At 53.8% G+C, this 25,574-nt stretch overlaps 1 protein-coding gene across 12 annotated transcripts in view; it reads right to left on the bottom strand.

Moving 5' to 3' along the window:
- LOC127034480 (hemoglobin subunit beta) overlaps nucleotides 1-25,574 on the bottom strand; it is a 121,724-nt gene that overhangs the window by 38,348 nt on the left and 57,802 nt on the right. For 2 of the 12 annotated variants that reach the window (XM_050923826.1, XM_050924378.1), the window contains one exon: nucleotides 3,862-4,082. The exons of 3 other annotated variants lie outside the window; for them this stretch is intronic. In XM_050923826.1, the coding sequence (XP_050779783.1) occupies nucleotides 3,862-3,936 (75 nt within the window). In that variant the 5' untranslated portion in view covers nucleotides 3,937-4,082. 7 more of the 12 variants (XM_050924647.1, XM_050924146.1, XM_050924235.1 and 4 more) reach the window with 7 other exon arrangements.

Genomic DNA, 25,574 nt, shown 5'->3' with positions numbered 1-25,574 from the left:
TTCCACCTGCATTACTGGATCCTGCCATCTTCAGAATTATACAGCGTCACTTTCTCTCTCTCACCTGTGGCCCAGTGCCCCTTTGGGAGCTTGCTCACTGGTGGCCTCCTCCATGCCCCAAAGGGAGAACCCCACTCAGCCCTGCCCTATCCTGGGGGATCGAAGAGGGGGACCCAGAGCCCGACTCACCCGGAAGTTCTCGGGATCCACGTGCAGCTTGTCGCAGTGCAGCTCGCTCAGTTTGGCGTACGTGGCCTTGATGTTGTCCAGGTTCTTCACAGCGTCCCCAAAGGAGGTCAGCACCTTCTTGCCGTGGGCACGGACCTTGGGGTTGCCAATGATGGCGGTGGGGCTGGAGAGGTTCCCAAAGGCAGAGAAAAACCTCTGGGTCCAGGGGTAGACGATCAGCAGCCTAGAGAGAGGGAGACAGGAGCAGAGACAGACACAGGGTTACTGCAGCCTCCCTGCAAAAGCAGCAGGTTTGCCAGCCTGGGGGAAGGGAGGGGACAGTGGGGCAGATGCCATGGGGCTTGGCCTACCTGGCCAGGGCTTCGCCACCGCATTCCTCCACGTTGACCTTGCCCCACAGGCTGGTAATGAGCTGCTTCTCTTCGGCTGTCCAGTGCACCATGGTGACGAGCGAGGGGTCCTTTGCAGATGCAGTTGAAGGAGAAAACTTTTGCTGAGGGGCAGACCCCCAGCGGGGCCTTTATCCTCCAGCCTCTGCTCCTCCCCCTCTCTGTGGACATGGTCATTGGTCAGCCCTGGGGTGGGGTCTGCGCTGGCTGGGGAGAGGCCACTCTGTGTGCGGGGAGGGATCTGCTGAGTCTGGGTCCCAGGGCTAGCTCAATGGACACACTAAATTCAAGCTGTGTGACTCTCCTGCCTTCAGCACACATGCCCACCCGCACCCTTGGGCCCTGTCCACAGGGGGATATTGACCCCTGCAGACAGTGCCAGACAGGACCTGTAAATTGGGGGCAAAGTCGCCCCTGCCCAGAGGGGTGACCCAAACCCCACACACCTCTGAAGTGCCGCTCAAAAGGGCCCAGTGAAGGACCTGGCCCTAGGTGCATTAGGGCAAATCCCAGGGGGCCAGCACTGACCCTGTGGAAAGTCTGCAGGTGGGTATTGTACATGGGATGCTGCTGGCAGGGAGTTGGCTAAGGGATGCGTTCGCCCCTGGAGCAGGTTTCACGGGGTTGATTATCAGAGGGGCAGCCGTGTTAGTCTGGACCTGTAAAAGCAGCAAAGAATCCTGTGGCACCTTATAGACTAACAGACGTATTGGAGCATGAGCTTTCGTGGGTGAATACCCACTTCATGCTCCAATACATCTGTTAGTCTATAAGGTGCTACAGGACTCTTTGTTGCTTTTAAGGAGTTGATTGTGTGCCATACTAGCAGCACACACATGTGACTGGCCCTGATCCTCTGGCAGAGAGAAAGGCCTGGTGTCGGCTCCCCTGCAGGGTCAATGGGTGCTGGTGACATCAATGGCGAAGTGCCTGTTCACACCAGCAGAGAATCTGGCCCATTGACAGTTTCCAATACAGGGCTGGGGTCTCCATTCCCTTACACCATGTGTAGTGAGAATGGGGCACAAAATCCAGACAGACCAGCGTGATCACATTTTGCACACATGGGACAAAGGTGCAAGTGACGGCCCAGGGGAGGAGAGGGTCAGGCCCATGATTTTGAGTGGTACAATGTATTTTTAGGGGAGAGTGAAAATTTCAGGTGGCCTTCTGCTGCCAGGCTGATTCCCAGGGTGTTTGTGGTGTTTCTCCGGCTTTATCCCAGAGTCAACGAGTGCTGAATATGGTGCCCAGTGAAGACCTCAGGATCTGGCTCTTCATAGAGGTATTTTGGGGGCTACATTTAAAAACACTGGCCCAGACCCTCCTCTGGCACAAATTGACCTAGCTCCACTGAGCTCAGCAGAGCTGCTGAGACTGGAACCTATTTCACCTGGTGTCTGACTTACATTCCTAACAAAGAGGCTGGCACAGGGACCCCTCCATTTTATTTGGGCCCCATGAGCCGGCTCAAGAGGCCCCTTTCAGAGAACAGCTCAGCCCCGTCCCATTGGGCTGATAACTCGCTAGGAGCCGCGGCTGCACATTGCAGATAAATCTACCAAACCGCTGGCCAGAGCTTGCTGGAGTTTTCCAGCTCTGAGGTACACACACTCCTAACTCTCTAAATGGGCCTGCAGGCTTCAGAGGACTATGTTTTTTATAAGACCTGGGAGACAGAGAGTTAAATCATATATAGGCACTTCTCAGCACAACCCCGGACATACACCCCCCTCACCCCGCACCCTCTAAAAGAACTCTAGACTACACCCTGGGCAATGCACTGTGAGAGCCCATCCTTGGCTGGCCATAGGGACCAGACAGCATGACCGGGGGTTTCCATTTGTTATTTCTAGCATCCTGTGATTGCTGCCAGCTCCAACTGAAATCAAAGATCAGCCCAGACATTTGAATCTATTGTTTATTAGACATTTTCCTAACCTGAATTTGAGCTGTCACAGCACTTTAAAGGGCTTCATATCACCCCTCCCCCCCAAAGCTGAATGTTAAAAGCTGCCAGGTAACAGCGTTTTCTCCTGCCTTTGGGTTTAAAAGTTCTAGGAGGGATATGAGGTGAGGGAGACAGAGGGGCGTTTAGGTTCGAATCAGGGCAGAAATGCCCTTTCTGCTCCCAGGCATTTGCTTCTCCCATACACACACAAAGGAGATCAGTAACCATAATAATTGCTCTTATTACTGTCGCAGTGAATCTCTGCAGTGCCCCCAAAACATGCCAGGCAAAGCCACGGCTCCTGTCCTGTCGTGCGCAGAGCCTGAGCTCCAGAGCCCAAGATTCGCTCCAGGAGGGGTCTGGTTCAGTTCTGGGACTGGGGACTCTGTTCAGCGTTCAAACCGCGGTCAGACAAGAACCTGGCTGGTAGCCAAGAGGCTCAGGGCTCCGGGAGGTCTTAGCCTGCTGACCTTTGAAAGCTGGGAGGGGCAGATGGGGCAGATCAGTCCATGATCACCCTGCTCGATACGTTCCCCTGACACCCTGGTACGGGCCACCGTTGGAGACAGGCTTCTGAGCTAGATGGACCCTGGTCTGACTCAGTGTGGCAGCTCTTATGCTCTTAAAATGCAGCAAGGGAGGGGCGTGAGGGGGAAGGGAAGGATGAGGGGCAGCTGTAACATCCTCCAGTTGCTCAGTAAGGCTCTGGTCTATATTGCTGGGTTGGTAACGTGACCATTCCTCCCCTCCCCATCTCATGAGCCAGGTGACATTCCGGAGGGGACCTTGGCAAACAGGGCTGGGGAGAGAACTGCACAAGCACCAGGGACCTACACACACACATTTCTCCCCACCCCTAATGCTCACAGCCTGTGGCTACCGCCATTAGCCATGTCTGCAGGATGGCCTGACTGGGCCCCGTGCTGGCCTTGGCGGAGGAAGGCACATGCTGGAAGGTAATAACACACTTAAATGCTTTCCTGAATCGGGGCACCTGTGAGTTGCTGGGTGCCCGGTAGAGATGGGAGCAGAGGGCACCTGCAGGGTCCAGCTGCTTGGCTCAGCGATACATGTGCAGCCTCGCTGACAATTTCCTTCCAAGGGTGCCTAGAGCCGGGCTGATTGTAGCTTGTTCATGGCTGTCTCTGGAGGAAATTCACCTGTGTGCGGAGACCTGGCTATACCTCCATAGCTACATAAGGCCTCTGTCCCTCTACGGGCTCCTTAACCTCTTAACAGAGTGACACTGGTAATGCTGGGATAATCCAGGGGGGAACCAGCAGGTCATGTCACAGCCATGTATAGCTGTGTATATAGCCAGAGTAGACTCACATCAAATCTGCTGTCCACTCTCACCGCCAGGGCTCTGCGGCTCTGTCTAGACCAGCGCTCATGTCCTGTTCTCATTCAGTTGCCAGGTAATCCGAGCTAACCAGCACGACTAGAAGTGCTAGGCGTCTCCACACTCTGCGTGACCCGCACACCTCTGGGTGTGGTGTTCTCCCAGCCAGTGGCACCGAGACCACTAGCGAGAGATTAACGAGTGTGCTCCACTGCCTAGCTAACAAGTCGCTGGCTTTTAGCTCATGCCATAGAGGCCCATGCACAAAGCTCCAGAGGTCCCAGGTTCAATCCCCCCTGCCAAAGACCAAGGTCTGTCCGTGTTACATCTGCATGTGGTTGTTCCAGGACTCAGCTGTAGCTCACCCTGGGCTGCAGTCCTGTGCCCTGGCTTCATAGCAGAGCCCTGCAAAATGTGTGCAATGGAGCCTGCTGCTGGTCCCACACCAGTCTGCTCCAGTACAGAATAACACAACTGGAGAAGCAACAGGCAACACCGAACAATCACAATTTCAATTAATTTTCTGCTGCCAAGGCGTTTTCTTTTTAGTTACTAACTTGTGCCATTACAAAGAAGTGGCATTGTTCAGGGTGCAGTTTATATTGTTGGGAGGGGGGGATTACAGGGAAGGGGGACAGACAGAAAAGTGAAAGGCCTGTGGCAGAGTTAGAGCTGAATTGGATCTGCCTTACAGCAAGTGTGCAGAGAGGTTTCGTTCTCAACCATTGCCCCAAGCCCGCTGTTCTCTCCACTAGGCTGATCACACCGTATTTTTTGCTCAGCAATAAGGCAGGAGGAAGTATAATGTTTGCAGTTAAAGTTCAAAACACATGGGACTCAATGTAACTCTCAGTTCCAGCCCCCTGTAGGCAGCTGGGCTGCAGAGGTGCCACTGAGAGCAGAACACAGCCCACAATTGTCGGTACCGACGCACGGCACGGGAGCGACATTCTTTGAGCACAAAGTCTGACTTGTCATGTGATGCTTTTTCCTTGTTCTTCAAAGCGCCAGGCCAGCCCCGTGCTGTCACTGAAGCCCAGAGAGTGCTGAGGACTTTACTAATCCCACGGTCAGAGACATTTGCTTGGCTGTTTTCACCCCAGGGGATACCAGAGCTATGAAACTGCCACTGTCCTTAATAACCAATGGGCCGAACAGACACCAATGAATCCTCAGAAGAGCAATGTGCAGGCCCTATCCTGCACCCTCCCTACCTACCACTGAAGGCAACAGAAGCCCTGGGTTGCTTCTATTTAGGTATCTAACTTCAGGCACTCAACTTGGACAACTGTGGCCTGAGCCCCTATTCAGCCACCTAAACACATGGCTTGATTTTCACCTACAGCTCCCACTGACTATGAACCCGGGGCCCCCACGAGAAACACCTACGGAAGCTCTGACTTGACCGCATGTGTGAATTCCTGGGCCACAGGGGCTCCCCAGGCTGTGCTCAGACCTAACTCAAATTCCCTTCAACGTGTCAAACACCTGACTAGGCTGAGAACTGATCCCTCGGCAAGTTTAAATAAAGAGCCGGACGTGCTCTCGGGGGCAGCTTTTGGGTTTAATAAATGAAGCCACTTTTGTGTTACCCGTGGGACTGATTTCCGCCTGCCTGGCACCTTGTGTCGGCATTTCCACCTATGCAAAGGGTGTAAAAAGCCTTTACTCTTCAGCTAGGACAGTGTTTTGCATTCTGCACAAGAGGGAATGATGAGACAAGGTACAAGTAGGGGGCACAGGCCTGTGGGATTCCACCAGCGATCTCATCTTTGGGCTGAGAACCAGCATAACTAAATGTCCGCTGAATTGTTTGTTTTTTTCTTCAATGTTTGGAAATCTACTAAAACTAGCTCAGGCCAAGCTCTGAGCTGTCCTGGGGACCAACTGGCTAAGCAGCAGTTCTGCAGAAAAAGACCCAGGGATTACAGTGGACAAGAAGCTGGATATGAGTCAGCAGTGTGCTCGCATTGCCAAGAAGGCTAATGGCATATTGGGTTGTATTACTAGGAGCATTGCCAGCAGATCGAGAGACTTGATCATTCCCCTCTATTCGGCATTGGTGAGGCCACGCCTGGAGTACTGTGTCCAGTTTTGATCCTCCTACTACAGAAGGGATGTGGACAAATTGGAGAGAGTCCAGCGGAGGGCAACAAAAATGATCAGGGGCTGGGGCACATGACTTATGAGGAGAGGCTGATGGAATTGGGCTTGTTTATTCTGCAGAAGAGAAGAATGAGGGAGGATGGAGCTTGTCTGTTCTCCGTGGTGACAGATGACAGGACAAGGAGCAATGGTCTCAAGTTGCAGTGGGGGAGGTCTAGGTTGGATATTAGGAAACACTATTTCACTAGGAGGGTGGTGAAGCACTGGAATGGGTTACCTAGGGAGGTGGTGGAATCTCCTTCCTTAGAGGTTTTTAAGGTCAGGCTTGACAAAGCCCTGGCTGGGATGATTTAGTTGGGGTTGGTTTTGCTTTGAGCAGGGGATTGGATTAAATACCTCCTGAGGTCTCTTCCAGCCCTAATATTCGAGGATTCGATGATTCTAAGATGACAAAATGCTTGGAACCCAGACAGGATTTTCCTTCTCTAATATGTCTGAGGAAAGGCTTCTTCTTTTCAGCATGGTGCAGCTATATCGGGCCAGATTCTCAGCTGGTTCAACTTACCCCATATCCCTCCTGCCCCGTTTGTCATTGCCATGTCTGTGGCATACAGCAAAGCAGCCTCCTTTCAGCCTGACTTTAGCAACACAGACAAACTATCAGCTGCAAAGAGCCCTGGAACACGCCCTGAAGTCTTGGCCATGGGGTGCACTTTCTCCTGGCTGCCTCCCTATCTCCCTGGAGCAGCTCGACAGGGCTACACACCCAGAGAGCGCGAACCCCATTCCGCCCTAACTGGCTGCTTCGATAAAGGTGCCGGGACAAGATGCACGACAGCCCTCGGAGATACTCCATGGCCCAGCCTGTTTGTTTGCTCGGGGGCTTCACAAGCCAGCAGAGCTCAGCTTCGCCTGCAGACAGGCTACCCACTGCAGGCTGGGGCCATTTCCTGGGGGTCCTACTTCCTTGATTCCAGCTGTATTACATCAGTCTAGATATGGGGTGGCACAGGGGGAAAAGGAGTCCTGTTATTTCCCTGGTCTCTGGATTCTTCAGACACAGCAAGTCCTGCATCTTGGCAGGGGCTTAGACTAGGGGACCCCTGTGGTCCCTTCTGGCCCTGTGGCTCTATGGTTCTAGTCTGTTGGTGGTGAATGGAGGGCAGATGGACAAGGCTAGACAGGTAGGCTCGAAGGGGCTTGTTCACCATGGCCTTGCAGCACTGACACCAGTGAAAGGTGAGGGTACGACATTACCAGATGAGAAGGACTGGGTCTGAGGCTCATTTACCCCGAGGTCCCTTTTCACTGGTGATGTCCAGACACGTCCATATTAGAGACCCTAAAGGCAGAGCAGCATAAAGGGGCCATGATGTAAGTGAGCACCAGGGCTCTGGGACTTGGCACTCACTTTGCACAGGTGCACCAGGAGCACATGATGGAGAAGGCAGACTGAATCCCAGCCCGGCTTCCCTGTGGGAGAGTCTAGCACCCTTTATCAGATGCAGAGCTCCCAGGCACTGAGCAATGCCCCATAATTGCGGGCTGCCTGCTCTGGGCACTTTCCCATGAACCAGGAGCTTAAATCTTTTCCTGAGCAGTGTCCTTCGGCCCTACCATGAGCTGCCCTTTGCTCGATAAAGCCACCTTTCCCCACAGCAGGCTGAGCTGTTTCCACCAGTGGGAGGGGTTCTATCCTGGGGGGCTGAGGAAGCTGCAGTGCTGAGTCTGGGGAGGGCTTTGGGGTTGGTTTCTGGGATCCTGGGCACCCGACAAGGGGCGCAATATGATTGGGTGCTATAACACTCAGCATTGCAACAGATAAGTACCTCTGTGAATCTAGGCCACATACCTTCACGCTTCAGAGCACCAGCCCACGTCTAACCCCTGGGGGCCAGGAATCATTTTCTTTTCAGGTAGCCAGCCCATAATTCCCTACTGCAGGATTGTTGGCTACTGCTCTGGAGCAGCTGGCTCTGGCACCGGTCAGAAACAGAGTGTGGGGTAAAAGGGCCCCTGGTCTCACCCGGTTCGGTGATTCCTAGGTGGCTATGTATAACTGCTGCTGATGCCCTCTGGGAGATTGGGTCCAAAGCCGCTGTCACTGACACTGCTGTCAATCCAGAGTAACACCAAGATAGAGCAGTGGAGTTACTCTGGATCAGCCCCAGTGGAAATGAGAACTAGCTTTTCCTCCTAATCTCTAAACACAAACATTAACTGCACTGACCCAATTTCCATCAATGCTCTGAAAGGCTGCATCTGGCCTTTTGTGTTTGGAGTTTCTCAGAAGGCAAAGGGTAAACCCGATTCCCTGCCTGTGTGACCCTGGTTCATTGCTAATTGAATTGTCTGACCATGGATTGTATCTGCGATGATCTCTTTGTTTAATCTGCTCCTGAATATAGCTTCTTTGCAGAAGGAAGCCCTGACTGATTAAGGAAACTCTGCAATCCACCGAACAGGCATTTGAGAGTGGTGTCTGGCCTTGAAACGCACATCACATCGACTGGGAGTCCCAGGGTCTCATCCTGAGAGCATTCGGAATATCCTTGTCCAACTCTCAGGTTTTCTGAACTCCGGGTGTAGGCCTTCACATGAAATCTTCATAACCTCTGGGGCTAGATCCCCTGGACAGGCTAAGCTGCACCTGCAGAAGGTCTGATACAGACTGGGGACCAACTGGCTAAGCAGCAGTTCTGCAGAAAAGGATCTGGGGATTACAGTGGACAAGAAGCTGGATATGAGTCAGCAGTGTGCCCTTGTTGCCAAGAAGGCTAACAGCATACTGGGCTGTGTTAGTAGGAGCATTGCCAGCAGATCGAGGGACATGATCATTCTCCTCTATTTGGCACCTGGAGTATTATGTCCAGTTTTGGTCCCCTCACTACAGAAGGGATATGGACAAATTGGAGAGAGTCCAGCGGAGGGCAACAAAAATGATTAGAGGCCTGGGGCACATGACTTACAAGAGGAGGCTGAGGGAACTGGGGTTATTTAGTCTGCAGAAGACAAAAGTGAGGGGGGATTTGATAGCAGCCTTCAAATATCTGAAAGGGGAGTTCCAAAGAGGATGGAGCTCGGCTGTTCTCAGTAGTGGCAGATGACAGAACAAGGAGCAATGGTCTCTAGTTGCAGTGGGGGGGGTCTAGATTGGATATTAGGAAACACTATTTTACTAGGAGGGTGATGAAGCACTGGAATGGGATCCCTAGGGAAGTGGTAGAATCTCCTTCTTTAGAGGTTTTTAAGGCCTGACTTGACAAAGCCCTGTCTGGGATGATTTAGTTGGTATTGATCCTGCTTTGAGCAGGGGGTTGGACTAGATACCTCCTGAGGTCTCTTTCAGACCTAATATTCTATGATTCTGTGATGGATGGGAGATTTTAGCCATCTGTGTTGTCTCTAGATCTTGGGTGAAACTGGGGAATGGCCTGAAGGTTGCTCGCTTTTATACCCAGCTGCCCACGGCCCCAAAGGATAGTTCTGACTGCTGGGAAGAGCTAGATCCCAGAAGGTCCCCTTTCTCCCCAGAACCCACACTATGCAAATCTCTGTGTCCCCACTAAAGCTGAGGTTGGGCACAGAATCTGGCCCACAGACTCCATCCTGCATAAAGCCAGATGGTCACCTTGTCCTGAGACTTTGAGAAAGAGACCGGGAGAGAATGTCACTCTGGAGCTAATGCCTCTGGCTGAGGAGACTCAGTTTGGACCGTTCCAGTGATGCCCACGACTCACTCCTCCTTCTGCACTGGGATATTTTATTTATTCCTGCTCTTTGTTTGCAAGAGGTTGGGCTGGAGGCACGCTGGCTCCACTTTCCCCAGCCACTCTGCCCAGCGCAGCGTGTCGGTGCAGCATGCCATGACTTTGCAAACGCTGGCTCCCCGATCTGCTGACTCATGCCCTCCCCCCAAACACACCGCCCAGGTTAGCAGGCTGCCCGGCTGGGGCAGGGTGATAATAAAGCCTGGTGAACAGGAAAGTGACTGCAGCACAGATAAGGCCCTGCCTTGGAAACTGCTGCTTTTTCTGCTGTCTCAGAATTCTGACGCAGCAGAAACCGAGCTGCTGAGGCACGGTTCTCACATAACATCCCAAATATTTTTCAGCCATTTGAAATTTGAACCAAGGCTTGCAAAGCGAGAGGCCCCGGGCTCCATTAGAAACTGCTGCTCATCCACAGCTGTTGCTGTTATTCAAATGGCGGATGGATCAATGGATTGATTTATTGAGTGTAAGAGCAGGGGATGCAGAAGTGGCTGGTGATTAGAGATTCTCCATTTCCAGAGAGCCGAGCTTGGTAAACCTTAAAGCGGCCTAACTTTAGGAGGGTGGGTGCTCAGCACAGTCTGAACATCACCCCCCAACACACACACACTCACCGCTCATGAGGTAAACATCTTGGCCTAATTTCACAAGAAAGCAAAGAAATTGTCCCATCCTCACCAACCAAAGCCAAGGTCTGACAAACCGACTTCTCTCCCCTTCTGCATCATCTGCCCGCCACACACCTCACAGCCATGGCCAGGAAGCCCAGGTAGACGAGGACCCCCTGTGATTGTAGGTGGGTGATCACCCCCATTTCACAGATGGGGAAATCAATGCATGGAGGGGGGCACTGACTTGCCCACTCACCCAAGTCAGACCTGTGAAGAGAACCCAGACTTCCAGGCTCGCAGTCCCATGCCTTAACTTCACAGGCCTTCCCCCTATACCAGCTCTCGGTCAGGGTATAATCCCCCTAGCCCAGGCCAGGCCATATATGGGGTAGCAATTGATTTTAATCATGTGTCTGTACATCAAGCAGTCTTTTGATTTCTTAATACAAAATCACAGAATCTCAGGGTTGGAAGAGACCTCAGGAGGTATCTAGTCCAACCCCCCGATCAAAGCAGGACCAACACCAAGTAAGTCTTTCCAGCCAGGGCTTTGTCAAGCCGGGCCTTAAAAACCTCCCTAGGTAACTCATTCCACTGCTTCACCACCCTCCTAGTGAAATAGTGTTTTCTAATACCCAACCTAGACCTCCCCTACTGCAACTTGAGACCATTGCTCCTTGTCCTGTCATCTGGTACCACTGAGAACAGCCGAGCTCCATCCTTTTTGGAACCCCCCTTCAGGTAGTTGAAGGCTGCTGTCAAATCACCCCATACTGCTGACTCATATCCAGCTTCTCATCCACTGTAATCCCCAGATCCTTTTCTGCAGAACTGCCACTTAGACAGCTGCTTATGCTCTATGAACATGGCAAATGTTATTGTTTCATTTCTCTCTTCCAGACGGTCCTTACATCTAGATGGCTGCTCCTGAGCCCTCTTACTCAACCTAACTGAAACACTGAAGCCCTGGCCTCCTTTGGAACTTTTGGGGTTGCCCTAGCCTGACTTATAGGCATTTAAGGCTTTCATGGAGTTTAAAGCCAGAAGGGATAATTAACCCATCCAGTCTGACCTCCTCTATATATCACACACCAGTAACTTTCATGCAGTTACTCCTGCATTGAACCCAAGAGCTTGTGTCTGGCTAAAGCAGGTCCCCCAGAAAGGTTTGCAGGATGGATTGGAAGCCAGCAAGAATTGGACATCCCACCACTGCCCTGGGTTGTTTGATTCAATGGCTAGTCACCTTCACTGTTTAACATTGGGCCTTGTTTCTGATGTGAATGTGTCTGGCTTTTCCTTCCAGCCACTGGCTTTTCTTCTGTCTTTCTCCAGGACATCTGCAGTTCTGCAGAAAAGGACCTAGGGGTTATAGTGGATGAGAAACTGGATATGAGTTAACTGTGCCCTTGTTGCCAAGAAGGCTAACAGCATTTTGGGCTGTATAAGTAGGGGCATTGCCATCAGATCGAGGGAAGTGATCATTCCCCTCTATTCAATATTGGTGGGGCCTCATCTGGAGTACTGTGTCCAGTTTTGGGACCCACACTACAAGAAGGATGTGGAAAAATTGGAAAAAGTCCAGCGGAGGGCAACAAAAATAATTAGGGGGCTGGAGCACATGACTTATGAGGAGAGGCTGAGGGAACTGGGATTGTTTAGTCTGCAGAAGAGAAAAATGAGGGGGGATTTGATAGCTGCTTTCAACTACCTGAAAGGGGGTTCCAAAGAGGATGGATCTAGACTGTTCTCAGTGGTAGCAGATGACAGAACAAGGAGCAATGGTCTCAAGTTGCAGTAGGGGAGGCTTAGGTTGGATATTAGGAAAAACTTTGTAACTAGGAGGGTGGTGAAGCAGTGGAATGGGTTACCTAGGGAGGTGGTGGAATCTCCTTCCTTAGAGGTTATTAAGATCAGGCTTGACAAAGCCCTGTCTGGGATGATTTAGTTGGGAATTGGTCCTGCTTTGAGCAGGGGGTGGGACTAGAACCTCCTGAGGTCCCTTCCAACCCTGATATTCTGTGATTCTATGATTACGAGGTCTCTAGTATCTGGTATTTTCTCCCCTGGAAGATACTTATACACTGTGATCAAGTGTATTCTCTGTCTTCTTTTGGATAAACATATGTGCATGTCTATATCTAGGAACAAAGCATGCAAGTCATGCTACCATATTGGGGGACTCTCTCCTGCGAAGCAGGGACTCTGAAAAAAATGTCAGGGTCATGACGCATAATCAGCTGAACATGATCCCCCAGCACGATGCTGTGGCCAAAAGAGCTAACATGAGCCTGAGATGCAGAAACAGGGAAATCTCAAGTAGGAGCAGAGAGGTTATTTTACCAGAGTGTTTAGCACTTGTGCGACCACTGCTGGAATCCTGTACACAGTTCTGGTGTCCACAACTCAAGAAAGATGTTGATACACTGGAAATAGGTCAGAGAAGAGCCAGGAGATTGATTAGAGGCTTTGAAAATCTGCCTTACGGTGATAGACTCAAGGAGCTCAATCTATTAAGCTTAACAAAGAGAAGGTTAAGGGGTGACTTGATTACAGCCTACAAGTACCTACACGTGGGGAGCAAATATTGAACAACGGACTCTTCAGTCTAGCAGAAAAAGGTCTAAGACAATCCACTGGCTAGAAGTTGAGGCTAGACACATTCAGACTGGAAGTTTTTAAGGTGCAATTTTTTAACAGGGAGGGTAATTAACATGGGAACAATTTACCAGGGTCATGGCAGATTCTCCATCACTGGCAATTTTTAAATCAAGGCTGGATGTTTTTCTAATCGCTCTGCTGTAGGAATGATTTGGGGGCAGGTCTCTGGCCTGTGCCATACAAAGGGTCAGACTAGTAGTCCCTTCTGGCCTTGGGATTTATGACAAGCTGGGGAGGGATCCTCACGCAGCGTGAGCTTGGCCCTGGTGTAGAAGCCCAGCCCGAGGCCTAGGCATGTTAAGCCCTCACCGAATTAAGTGGGGCCCAGACCTTCCTCTGGGCCTTTGCATGGGGTTGATTTTCAAAGACCCTCCAATCTTGGCACTAAACTGCTTTTATGTAGACTGGCGTAAACCGGAGTTACTCCACTGACTTGAATGGCAATGCTCCAGATTTACTCCCATTTCACAGAGAGCAGAATTTGGCCCTTTGTGCAACCTGGTAATGCTCCAAGAAACTTGTGGTTTCTTCCTGTGCAGTCAGCACAGAGGAACTGTGCCGGCCCTGGGCCAGGTCAGAGGCTTCTGTGTTTGTGGAAATGCTCTGTGTTTGTTCAGACCAGCAGTGTTTTAATGAGCTGGAATAAAACCATCATGATTGACGAGCATGGGGGTGGTACGATGTACAGGTTATCAATACCACTAGTAAAGCTCAGCGCGTATGAATCACATTTTGTCTGTAGATTTTTAAGCACTTTTTCATGACGGCAATTCCTATTACCCCAGATGGGGAAACTGAGGCTGACCCAAGGTCATTCAGCAAGAGGCTGTGACAGAGACACAGCTAGACCGCCAGACATTTGCAATGCTCATTATGTGATCTAACTGCTAGACCACCTTGCCTCCCTGCGTACTGCTTCATTATTGGATGTGGCATTACCAAGCCAAGTTCTGATCTTTCAGAGTAGGGGGAAGAACAAAGGAGGCGCAGAGGAGGCTGAGCAGTCTGTCCGGCACTCTTTACTGCTACTCCCTGTCCTCCCAGTCACAAAGGGCTGTCCGGCCTCCCGAGTGCCAATTCACTGGTCCACACTGACCCCAGGCTGGCTAGAGCACTGTAATATTCCTCCCAAGTGCCCATCTGGGGTGGGAAGCTGCTGGCTTCGGGATTCCTTTGTTGCTCTATCTCTCGGCAGAACAGAGGAAAGTATTTTCAGGGGCAGCAATCTGAATGTGCAATAAACCTGCGGTGTTTATGAGCCCTCCACAGGTTGCTCTCACATTCCCAGATCAGTCTCAACACCCTCTAGTGGCACAAGAACTGCAACCTCCCAGGACAGGATGTGCCTGCAACGCAACACAAGACATTTGGGGTCAAATTTAGCCCCCCAAAGCAGGGCTGAGTTTGGCACAGGGATCTGGAGTAGTATTCACTGTTCTTTCCAGTGCAGTAACACCTGGAGACCTCCAACGCTGAGCAGGTCCCTGTTGTGTTGGCCACAGCACAGAGAGAGAGAGAGAGAAAGAAGGATGGTCCCTGCTCTAACGGGTTTACAGTCAATGTGTTCAAGGGAAATAGAGGCACACAGAGGCCTGGACCCAGATCCCACAGGGGGTTGGCAGCTGAGCCAAGATCAGAACCCGGCTCTCCCGACTGCCCCAGCCACTAGGCCATGCTGCCTCCCAAGGGGCTGGGATCTGTGGATGGAAGGTATCAGAGAAGAACAAAGTATTCTTGACCGAGCTCCAACTGCCAGTGAGTTTACCCTGCAAGGGGACAGGTGAGAGAGGAACAATCAAAGCACTGCATTTTGCACACATTTCAGTTTGTACACGTGAACCAGGAGGTGTGGCTGGCCCTATAGATCTCATTGGAGTGTTGACTCTGAAGCATAATGATGACAGGCCTGGTTCCCTCCTGCCTGGCACTGTCATTTGCACCTGGACAAAGTGAGTGACAGACACTCTCCACGCAGACTAATAGTGTTTTACACTCATGTTCCACTAGCCGCCCAGGAATAAACCACCACATGGAGCCACACCCTCCCTGCAGTGCAGTGCTGCCCTAATACAAGTGTAGCCAGCTGGGAGGGCACCGTCTGGTGGGGAAGAGCCATCCTAGTGAATCCTGCACCACCCTCTATCATGGGGTGTGAACTGTGGAAAGGGAACGTATCTGCCATGTTCTCGCTGTCCCCAGCTGCCAGCACAGACCCTCAGGGCTGCCTGGGACTCCTGGCAGCGGCTGTATTGTAAGACAGGGCCCCAGCCCGCTGCAGGGGGGCCCCAAGACTTTAACACACCCTCACCTCAGCCATGCTGAGCGCTCGTCAGCTGCAGCGGCACCTCCCCCCCGGCGCACGGCAGCGGGGAATGCCACGTGTGTCTCCAGGCAGGGAGCAGCAGGTCCAAAGAGCCAGGCCTGGGTTTCTGTGCTGGGGAGCAGCTCAGCTACTGTGCTCTGTGCACGGAGTCCCCTGCTCTCCTGGCGACTTTACTGTCGGGTGTCGCTGGCCCTCTGGCTCTAGGAGAAATGCTCAGGCTGGAGGAGTCAGGCTGCTGCTGGGTAAAACGTGCATCACGAGCTGGATGCTGGCTCTGAAATGTGGGCCTGGGCATGAAGCCAGTGGGCTGGACCCTTTACCTGACCAGGCAGCAGAGTGCCCATCTGAGCACCTATAGAGCCGCTCTCCCCCACCTCCAGTCCATATCATAGAATCATAGACTTTCAGGGCTGGAAGGGACCTCAGGAGGTATCTAGTCCCACCCCCTGCTCAAAGCAAGACGAACTCCAACTAAATCTGATAACTGCTGAACATCGAGAGAGCCGCCTGCCTGGACTGATTGCCCACTTTGCTGGGGTCGTTCTGTGTCCCTAATTCCCACCTTGTGAAAACTCTGCCTGGTTCCTGCCCTAGCTGGGGACCCATCCTCTAAGCCAGCCCCCTGCCCACACCCAGCAGTGCACTGGCAGATAAGCAAGGACTCCCTTATCTGTGCAGGTCAATCTCCCAGTCTGGTTTTCTTTCCTTCCTTCCCTCCCTCTGCTGCTTCTCCCTTCGCTCGCCCCTCTGCTCTTTGGAACAGGACCTTCGGACTGGTGCATTAGTGGCACCTTCTTAAACACCCCTTCAGACTAGAATTAGCCCGAGGAGCAATCTGCCTGGGGCAGACACCCCTGAATGCTCCCAGAGTGCATTGCCTACCTCTGACTCTCCTCCTCTCCACCTCTCCGGAGCCCGGCCTGCTCTTTGTACAGTACATCCTTGGGTGGAGAAAGGAAGGTCGGATTCTGCTCCATTATGGAAAACCCCCCTAGGCAAATTCTTTGCTGGCCTGGGATGACTTGGGTGGAATTACACCTGCAGAGAAGCTGAAGCCAGTGAGAACAGGGTAGCTGTTCTGGACTGACACCAGCTGAGCTGAGATGGGAACATGGCTTTGATACTTTGGTGTGCTGGGAGCATAAGCCCCCGTACTCCTTGTGTGGGCGGGCGAGATCAATCACTTACAATGCAATAGCGCCAAAGGCTCCAGTCAAGTCAGGGCTCTGTTGCTGTGCCTGTCCCGAAGAGCAGCCCGTCTCGGAGTATGGCCAGCCAGTGGATTGGACAGCAGCTCAGCCCCTTACCGCTCCTTACGCCGGACTTCTGTGTGCACGGGAAGGCAGAGCTCTCGATAGGGCAGGGAACAATCTGAGACCGGGCTCAGGAAGCGGGGAAACCACGCTGTGCATTCTCCTGAGGCAAAGCAATCACACCAGGATGAACCAAGACATAGAATCATAGAATATCAGGGTTGGAAGGGACCTCAGGAGGTTCTAGTCCCACCCCCTGCTCAGAGCAGGACCAATCCCCAACTAAATCATCCCAGACAGGGCTCTGTCAAGCCTGACCTTAAAAAACTCTAAGGAAGGAGATTCCACCACCTCTCTATGTAACCCAGTCCAGTGCTTCACCACCCTCCTAGTGAAATAATTGTCACGGAGTGTGGGGGAGTCCGGCCCTGCACCCCTCTTCCTGGGACCCACAGTGACTCTCAGCCAGCCAGTAAAACAGAAGGTTTATTGGACAACAGGAACACAGGTTACAGCAGAGCTTGCAGGCACAGTCAGGACCCCTCCACCGAGTCCTTCTGGGCTTTCAGGGTGCTTGGATCCTAGCTAGGATACCCTGAATTCCGCCCACACAGCCCCAAGCCCAAACTCAAACTGCTTCCCTCCTGCCACTCCCTTCCTTTGTCCCCTTCCCGGGCAAAGGTGTTGACCTTTCCCCTCCCTTACCTAGCTCAGGTTACAGGCTCTGGCCTCGTCCATCTCCTAAAGTCCTCCCCTGCTCTCCCACTCCCCACACAGACAGTCCCTACTGCATCACATCTCTCCCCCCTTCGAGACTGAACTGAGCGGGGTCACTCTGCCCAGTGACCTGGGGAAGTTCAGGGTCCCCTCTCCGGGACAACGCATCCGCTATCAGGTTGGCACTTCCCTTCACATGGACCACGTCCATGTCATAGTCCTGCAGGAGCAGGCTCCACCTCAGGAGCTTGGCGTTGGCTCCTTTCATCTGGTGCAGCCAGGTCAGGGGAGAGTGGTCGGTGTACACGGTGAAGTGTCGCCCAAAGAGATATGGCTCTAGCTTCTTAAGGGCCCACACCATGGCCAGGCATTCCTTCTCGATGGCCGCGTAGCTTTGTTCCCGGGGTAGCAGCTTCTTACTCAGGTACACGATGGGGTGTCTCTCCCCCTTTTCATCCTCCTGCATTAACACCGCCCCCAGTCCCGTGTCTGAGGCATCGGTGAACACCATAAAGGGTTTGTCAAAATCTGGGTTTGCCAGAACTGGGTCGCTAACCAGAGCCTCCTTCAGCGCCCGGAAAGCCTCCTGGCACTGCTCAGTCCAGATCACCTTGTCTGGCTTCCCCTTTTTGCACAGTTCAGTGATGGGGCCGGCTATGGCACTGAAGTGGGGCACGAACCTTCGATAGTACCCCGCCATCCCAATAAAGGCCTGGACCTGCTTTTTGGTTTGGGGAGCAGGCCAGTCTCTGATCACCTCCACCTTGGCTGGTTCCGGCTTCAGGCAGCCGCTCCCCACCCGATGGCCCAGGTAAGATACTTCAGCCATCCCCACCTTGCACTTCTCAGCCTTTACTGTTAACCCAGCCTTTCGGAGTCGGTCCAGGACTTGTTTAACCTGGGACACGTGGTCCTCCCAGGTCTGGCTGAAGACGCAGATGTCGTCAATATACGCCACGGCAAAACTCTCCATCCCCCTCAGTAGCTGATCCACCAGGCGCTGGAAGGTGGCCGGCGCTCCCTTGAGGCCGAAGGGCAGGGTCAGAAACTCATAGAGCCCCAGAGGGGTGATAAAGGCCGATTTCAGCCTGGCATCTGCGTCCAGCGGCACTTGCCAGTAGCCTTTGGTAAGATCCATAGTGGTGAGGTACCGTGCACCTCCCAGCTTGTCTAGGAGCTCGTCAGGCCTGGGCATAGGGTAGGCATCAGATACGGTGATGGCATTGAGCTTTCGATAGTCCACACAGAACCGGATTGACCCATCCTTCTTGGGAACCAGCACCACTGGCGAGGCCCAAGGGCTGGAAGACGGCTGGATCACCCCCAAAGCCAGCATGTCCCTGACCTCTCTTTCAAGATCCTGGGCAGTTTTACCAGTGACCCGAAAAGGGGAGCATCTTATAGGGGGGTGTGACCCCGTCTCCACCCGGTGGACAGTCAAATTAGTGCGTCCAGGCTGGTTGGAAAACAGCTGTCGGTACAGATGCAGCACCCCTCTGATCTCAGCGTGCTGGCCCGGGGTCAGTTGCTCAGAGAGGGGAATCGCCTCCAGGGGGGAACCAGCTTTTGTCCCAGGGAATAGATCCACTAAGGGGTCATCTCCCTGCCCCTCCCAATGTCCACACACGGCCAACACCACATTCCCCCTGTCATAGTATGGTTTCATCATGTTCACATGGTACACCCGACGGTGATGTGCCCGGTTTGACAGCTCCACCACATAGTTTACCTCATTCAGTTGCTTGATAACCTTGAAGGGCCCTTCCCAGGCGGCCTGGAGTTTGTTTCTCCTCACGGGGATAAGAACCATCACCTGATCCCCGGTGGCGAAGGCACGGGCCCGTGCCGTGCGGTCATACCAGACCTTCTGCCTCCTCTGGGCTCGGGCCAGATTCTCCCTGGCCAGGCCCATGAGCTCGGCCAGTCTTTCCCGGAAGGTCAGGACATACTCCACCACTGACTCTCCCTCGGGAGAGGCCTTCCCCTCCCATTCGTCCCTCATCAGGTCTAGGGGCCCCCTCACCCGCCTTCCATACAACAGTTCGAAAGGTGAAAACCCGGTAGATTCCTGGGGTACCTCCCTGTACGCAAACAGCAGGTGAGGTAAGTTCTTGTCCCAATCTTGCGGATGCTGGTTCATAAATGTTTTTAGCATCCTCTTCAGCGTCCCGTTGAACCTTTCTACCAGCCCGTTGGACTGGGGGTGATACGCTGAGGCCCAGTTGTGCTGGACCCCACATTTCTGCCATAAGGACCGGAGCAGGGCCGACATGAAGTTGGACCCCTGGTCCGTTAAGACCTCCTTGGGGAACCCCACCCGGCTGAAAATTGTCAGCAGCGCATCTGCCACTGTGTCTGCTTCGATAGAGGACAAGGCCACCGCCTCGGGGTAGCGAGTGGCAAAATCCACCACCACCAGGATGTATTTCTTCCCTGACCGGGTCATCTTGCTGAGAGGTCCCACTATGTCCATGGCCACCTTCTGGAAAGGTTCTTCTATGATGGGTAAAGGCCTCAAAGCCGCTTTCCCCTTGTCCCGGGCCTTCCCCACCCTCTGGCAGGTGTCACAGGATTGGCAGTACTGTCGGACATGGGTAAAGACCCCAGGCCAGTAAAAGTTCTGCAGCAGCCTCTGCCTGGTGCATCGGATTCCCTGGTGCCCTGCGAGAGGGATGTCATGGGCCAGGTACAACAGCTTGTGACGAAACTTCTGGGGAACCACCAGCTGCCTCCTGATCCCCCATGACTCTACTTCCCCTGGGGGAGCCCATTCTCGGTACAGGAACCCCTTCTCCCACAGGAACCTCTCCTTGCAACCTCTCCTCATGGTCTGTACCGCACTAAGGTCAGCCCGGTCCCTGTGCTTCCGCAAGGAGGGATCTTTCTGCAACTCGGCCTGGAACTCAGCGGCTGGGACAGGAATGGGGACCGGCTCTCTCTTGCTGGCTGGGTCTGAGGCCGCAGCCTCTCTGCACCGTGCCCCTGGGCGTTCCCCGCTCCCTGAGTTAGGGTCCTGCACCTCAGGTCGAGTACCTTCCCCGTTTTCGGGGTGCAGTGCCATTTGCCGACTCTGACTACGAGTCACGACCAGGGCACTCTGGGTGTTACTAGGCCAGTCCTCAAGGTCCCTTCCCATTAACACGTCAGTGGGCAAATATTGGTGTACCCCCACATCTTTGGGGCCCTCCTTGGCCCCCCATTTCAGGTGTACCCTTGCCACGGGTACCTTGAATGGGGTCCCGCCCACGCCCATCAGGGTCAGGTAGGTGTCGGGCACCATCCGATCTGAGGCCACCACCTCGGGCCGGGCCAGCGTCACCTCTGCGCCCGTGTCCCAGTACCCAGTGACCTTCCTCCCATCCACTTCCAGGGAAACAATGCACTCTTTCCGGAGGGGCAGCCCCGCGCCCACCCGGTAAACCAAAAACCCGGAACCGGGAGCATCCACAGGTGGTATGTTGCCAACCCCCCTTTCCTGGGAATGTAGCCCCTCCTCCGATTGGGTTTTTACCCAGTCCACCCTCTGCGGGTTGGGTCTGCTTGGTCTGTCCCTGAGCTTGGGACACTGGGCCCGTATGTGACCTCGTTGGCCACAGCGATAGCAGCCCATATCTCGTGGGTCCCCTTGAGTGGGTCGGAGGGACCTGCCGCTGGATGTTCCCCTTTTGGGGGGGTTCTCCATAGGCCCCCTTTGGGAGGTCCCATGTTGACTCTCTCTCTGCGTTGAGGCAGGCCTGCTCCTTCGAGACTCCTCCCTGCCATCCCCTGCCCGACTGTCCACAAATTGGTCGGCCAGCTGGCCTGCATGCTGCGGGTTCTCCGGCTTCTGGTCCATCAACCACAGCCTCAAGTCGGACGGGCACTGCTCGTACAGGTGCTCCAGTATGAATAGGTCAAGCAGGTCCTCTTTAGTTTGGGCCCCAGCTGTCCACTTGCGGGCATACCCCTGCGCCCGGTTGACCAGTTGTAGGTATGTGACCTCACGGGTTTTACGCTGGCTCCGGAACTTTTTCCGGTACATCTCAGGAGTCAGCCCAAACTCGCGGAGCAGGGCCTGTTTGAACAGTTCGTAGTCCCCTGCCTCCGCCCCTTTCAGTCGGCTGTACACCTCCACGGCTGTGGAGTCCAGTAAGGGGGTGAGAACTGCGATCCTGTCTGCAGGGTCAACCCTGTGCAGCTCGCAGGCATTCTCAAAGGCCGTCAGGAAGGTATCTATGTCCTCCTGCTCCTTACGCCGGGGCAGCAAGTGCTTATCAAAGCTCTTTGTAGGCTTGGGTCCCCCCTCACTCACCGCAGCCGGGGCCTCACTTCTCCTCAGCCGGGCCAGGTCCAGCTCATGTTTACGCTGTTTCTCCTTCTCCTCCCACTCACGCTGGCGCTGGTTCTCCTCATGGTTACGCTGGTTCACCTTCTCCTCCAGCTCTCGCCTCTTTAACTCGAGCTCCTCCCGTCTCAGCTCCCTTTCATATTCCAGCCGCATCCGCTCCACGGATGCCGAGCGTTGCCGGGAGGATCCCCTGCTGGGGGGTGGGCTTCGCCGGGCAGATCCCCTGCTGGCCGGGGGTGTCACGGTGCCCTCGGTATACACTGGGCTCCTCCCCACCCTTCCCCTAGGCCTAGGAAGGGGGGGTCTCGGGAAGCCCTCGTCCGCCGGCTGACCACTCCCAGCGGGGACAGACACTGGTGCCTGCGCTGCATCTGCCCGGGTGCTTCCCTCAGAGACAGGGCTCCGTTCATTCATGCGGTCTCCCTGCTCCAGCTGGGCAATCAGCTGGTCCTTGGTGCGTCTCCCTGGGTGCAGCCCCCTCTGCTTGCACAGCTCTAGCAGGTCACACTTGCGCCGCTTGGCATACATCTTCCTGCTGACCACTCACAGGCCGTGGTGCTCGCCGCTCCCCTCGGTTTCCAGGGGGACCCCTAGTGCACCAGCCCTTCGTGAGGTCACCACCTCTCTGCCAGGGTCGAGCTGCAGACTCCTCCGCCCCTGGGACCGCTCGCTGCAATCCCCCGGGGGACCCTGTTATTGCAAAGTCCTTCTCGCTGGGCACACACTCCCAGGGGTTAACCACCCCTTCATTTTACTGCTCCCCAGTCACTTACTGCAGGAAGCGCCGTCCACGGGGTGCAGTATCTCCCGCCGCTGCCACCAGTTGTCACGGAGTGTGGGGGAGTCCGGCCCTGCACCCCTCTTCCTGGGACCCACAGTGACTCTCAGCCAGCCAGTACAACAGAAGGTTTATTGGACAACAGGAACACAGGTTACAGCAGAGCTTGCAGGCATAGTCAGGACCCCTCCACCGAGTCCTTCTGGGCTTTCAGGGTGCTTGGATCCTAGCTAGGATACCCTGAATTCCGCCCACACAGCCCCAAGCCCAAACTCAAACTGCTTCCCTCCTGCCACTCCCTTCCTTTGTCCCCTTCCCGGGCAAAGGTGTTGACCTTTCCCCTCCCTTACCTAGCTCAGGTTACAGGCTCTGGCCTCGTCCATCTCCTAAAGTCCTCCCCTGCTCTCCCACTCCCCACACAGACAGTCCCTACTGCATCACAATAATGTTTCCTAATATCCAACCTAGACCTCCCCCACTGCAACTTGAGACCATTACTCCTTGTTCTATCATCTGCTACCACTGAGAACAGTCTAGATCCATCCTCTTTGGAACCCCCTTTCACGTAAGTGAAGGCTGCTATCAAATCCCCCCTCACTCTTCTCTTCTGCAGACTAAACAAACCCAGTTCCCTCAGCCTCTCCTCATAAGCCATGTGCCCCAGCCCTCTAATCATTTTCGTTGTCCTCTGCTGGACTGTCTCCAGATTGTCCACATCCTTTATGTAGTGGGGGGTCCAAAACTGGACGCAATACTCCAGATGAGGCCTCACCAGTGCCGAATAGAGGGAAATGATCACTTCCCTAGATCTGCTTGCAATGCCCCTACTTATGCAGCCCAAAAAGCCATTAGCCTTCTTGGCAACAAGGGCACACTGTTGACTCATATCCAACTTCTCGTCCACTGTAACCTCTGGGTCCTTTTCTGAAGAACTGTTGTTTAGCCAGTCAGTCCCCAGACTGTAGCAGTGCATGGGATTCTTCCGTCTTAAGTGCAGAACTCTACACTTGTCCTTGTTGAACCTCATCAGATTTATTTTGGCCCAATCATCTAATTTGTCTAGGTCTCTCTATATCCTATTCCTACCCCCCAGCATATCTACCACTCCTCCCAGTTTAGTGTCATCGGCAAACTTGCTGAGGGTGCAATCCATCCCATCATCTAGATCGTTAATAAAGATGTTGAAAAATACCGGCCCCAGGACCGACCCCTGGGGCACTTCGCTTGATACTGGCTGCCAAGTAGACATGGAGTCGTTGATCACTACCCATTGAGCCCAATAATCTAGTCAGCTTTCTATCCACCTTACAGTCCATTCATCCAGCCCATACTTCTTTAACTTGCTGGCTTACCTGGCATAAAGCCCAATATCAGGAGTGAGTTTACTCCAGGGAGGAATTCAACCCAGCGGAGAAACAGGTCCCGAGTCTCCCTTCCAGCCAGGCGCTGCAGTCTGAAGGAACTGGGGCTTTAACACCAGCTTTTCGCTTCCCTTGGCCCAGGGTCCCCAGGCTGTTCCCCTTCCCCCAGTCACGTCCTCATCCTCACGCCTCCCAGCCCAGGGGATGTAGCACTGGACCACACCCAGGACTCTTGGTGTCAGGGGCTATTTCCAGCTGGCAGGATCCAGCAGCCTCCTAATGTTGGCCAGGCACTCGGATTGTGCTTCTGTGAGCAGCGGTGGGACAGGCAGCAGTCTGGGCCACTGGAGTGGGGCGAGGGCCTCAGGAACTCAGCCCGGGCAAGGAGAGACCAGCATGAGGCCTGTATAAGATGCATAGGTCTGTCCTGGCCCTCTGCACAGTCAGAGGTGGGGTTGGGGAGGAATTCCATCCTCAGTGCTTTGAATTCATTATTGTTTATAATTAATATTAAAAGGGAGAAAGAGACAAAAGGCATGACAGGCAGGAAGGAGAGTGGAGGACTAATTGAATGGGATGTGGAGCTGATGAGATAAGGGGTTGCTGGTTATCTCTCCCGTGCCTACACCACAGGAAGGCTACATCTACACAAGGATAAAAACCCCATGGCTGGCTTGGGTCAGCTGACCTAGGCCAGCCACGGTTGTGCAGCTTTTCTCCCTGTGTAGACATACTCTCCAATCCCAGCCTGGCTTCTCTGACCACCACACTCCCCACCACACACACACAGGCCTGTCTCTCCCCGAGGCACAGACCAGGGAGGTTATGTCAACGTCCCACGGGTGCTCCGAGCTGCACGTTCTCTCCAGGTCACCGAGGGAGCAGCGGCCATGCCTGGTGCCTTCACTCCACAGCCTTCCTCCTCTGAGACGTCAGGCAGGGCTGCCCCTCCTGCATGCGCCGGAGCTTGGAGCAAATTTGCTGAGCAAACCCCAACACCAAGCTCTCCCCCTGCCTCAGAGCAGATCTGGCAGTGGTGCTCTAGCTGGGGATGTGATGGAGACAGGGCACTCGCTGAAGTGAGGGAACATGCTTGTGGGCAGGCCTAGGAGGGCACAATTGGGGGGCTTAGAACATGCTCTCACCACATTAATATCAGCCAGAGACATTGCTGGAGGCAAGAGGGCACAGAGCATGTGGGGGCACGGCTGAGGAGACCAATGTGGGACTTGGCAGGTGAGCTATAGGTTTGCAAGCTGTAGTGAGTCGTAATACCAACTCTCACACAACATGTTCATCAGGAGATCTCTACGCGCCTATCATTATACCTATTGTACAGATGGGGAAACTGAGGCACAGAGCAGTGGAGTGACTTGCTCAAGGTAGCCCAGCAATTCCATGGAAGGTCTAGGCAGAGAGCTGTACCCGGTAGTGCCCACTGCTTCCTGAGAAGCAGGGCCACCTACCACCAGGATTTATGGTGAGGATTGGTACACCGCAGTGGTACCACTATGAGGCAGTGCTAGTTTGGGTGGGGGACAAAGTTAAACCACTTAGCTGGGAACCATTCACGTTTCAGACAGAACACAGACATCCCAAGGCTCAAAGCCTTAAGGCAAAGCCTGCATCCCAAGCAAGGGGGAAACATTCAGAGGGGAGGACTGCAGACCGAGCTGGATCAGCAAGCATCTCAAACCCATGAGTAAGAGAGAGGAGAAAGCCTACAAGGAAAGGAAGATGGGCCAGATCAGCAAAGAAAACCACCACTTGGAGGTCAGAAAGTGCAGGGGGAA

This window comes from Gopherus flavomarginatus, chromosome 1, assembly GCF_025201925.1.
Source record: "Gopherus flavomarginatus isolate rGopFla2 chromosome 1, rGopFla2.mat.asm, whole genome shotgun sequence".
Lineage (NCBI taxonomy): Eukaryota > Metazoa > Chordata > Testudines > Testudinidae > Gopherus > Gopherus flavomarginatus.
The sequence above is the reverse complement of the archived record's forward strand: the minus strand, read 5'-3'. Positions and strand labels throughout refer to the sequence as shown.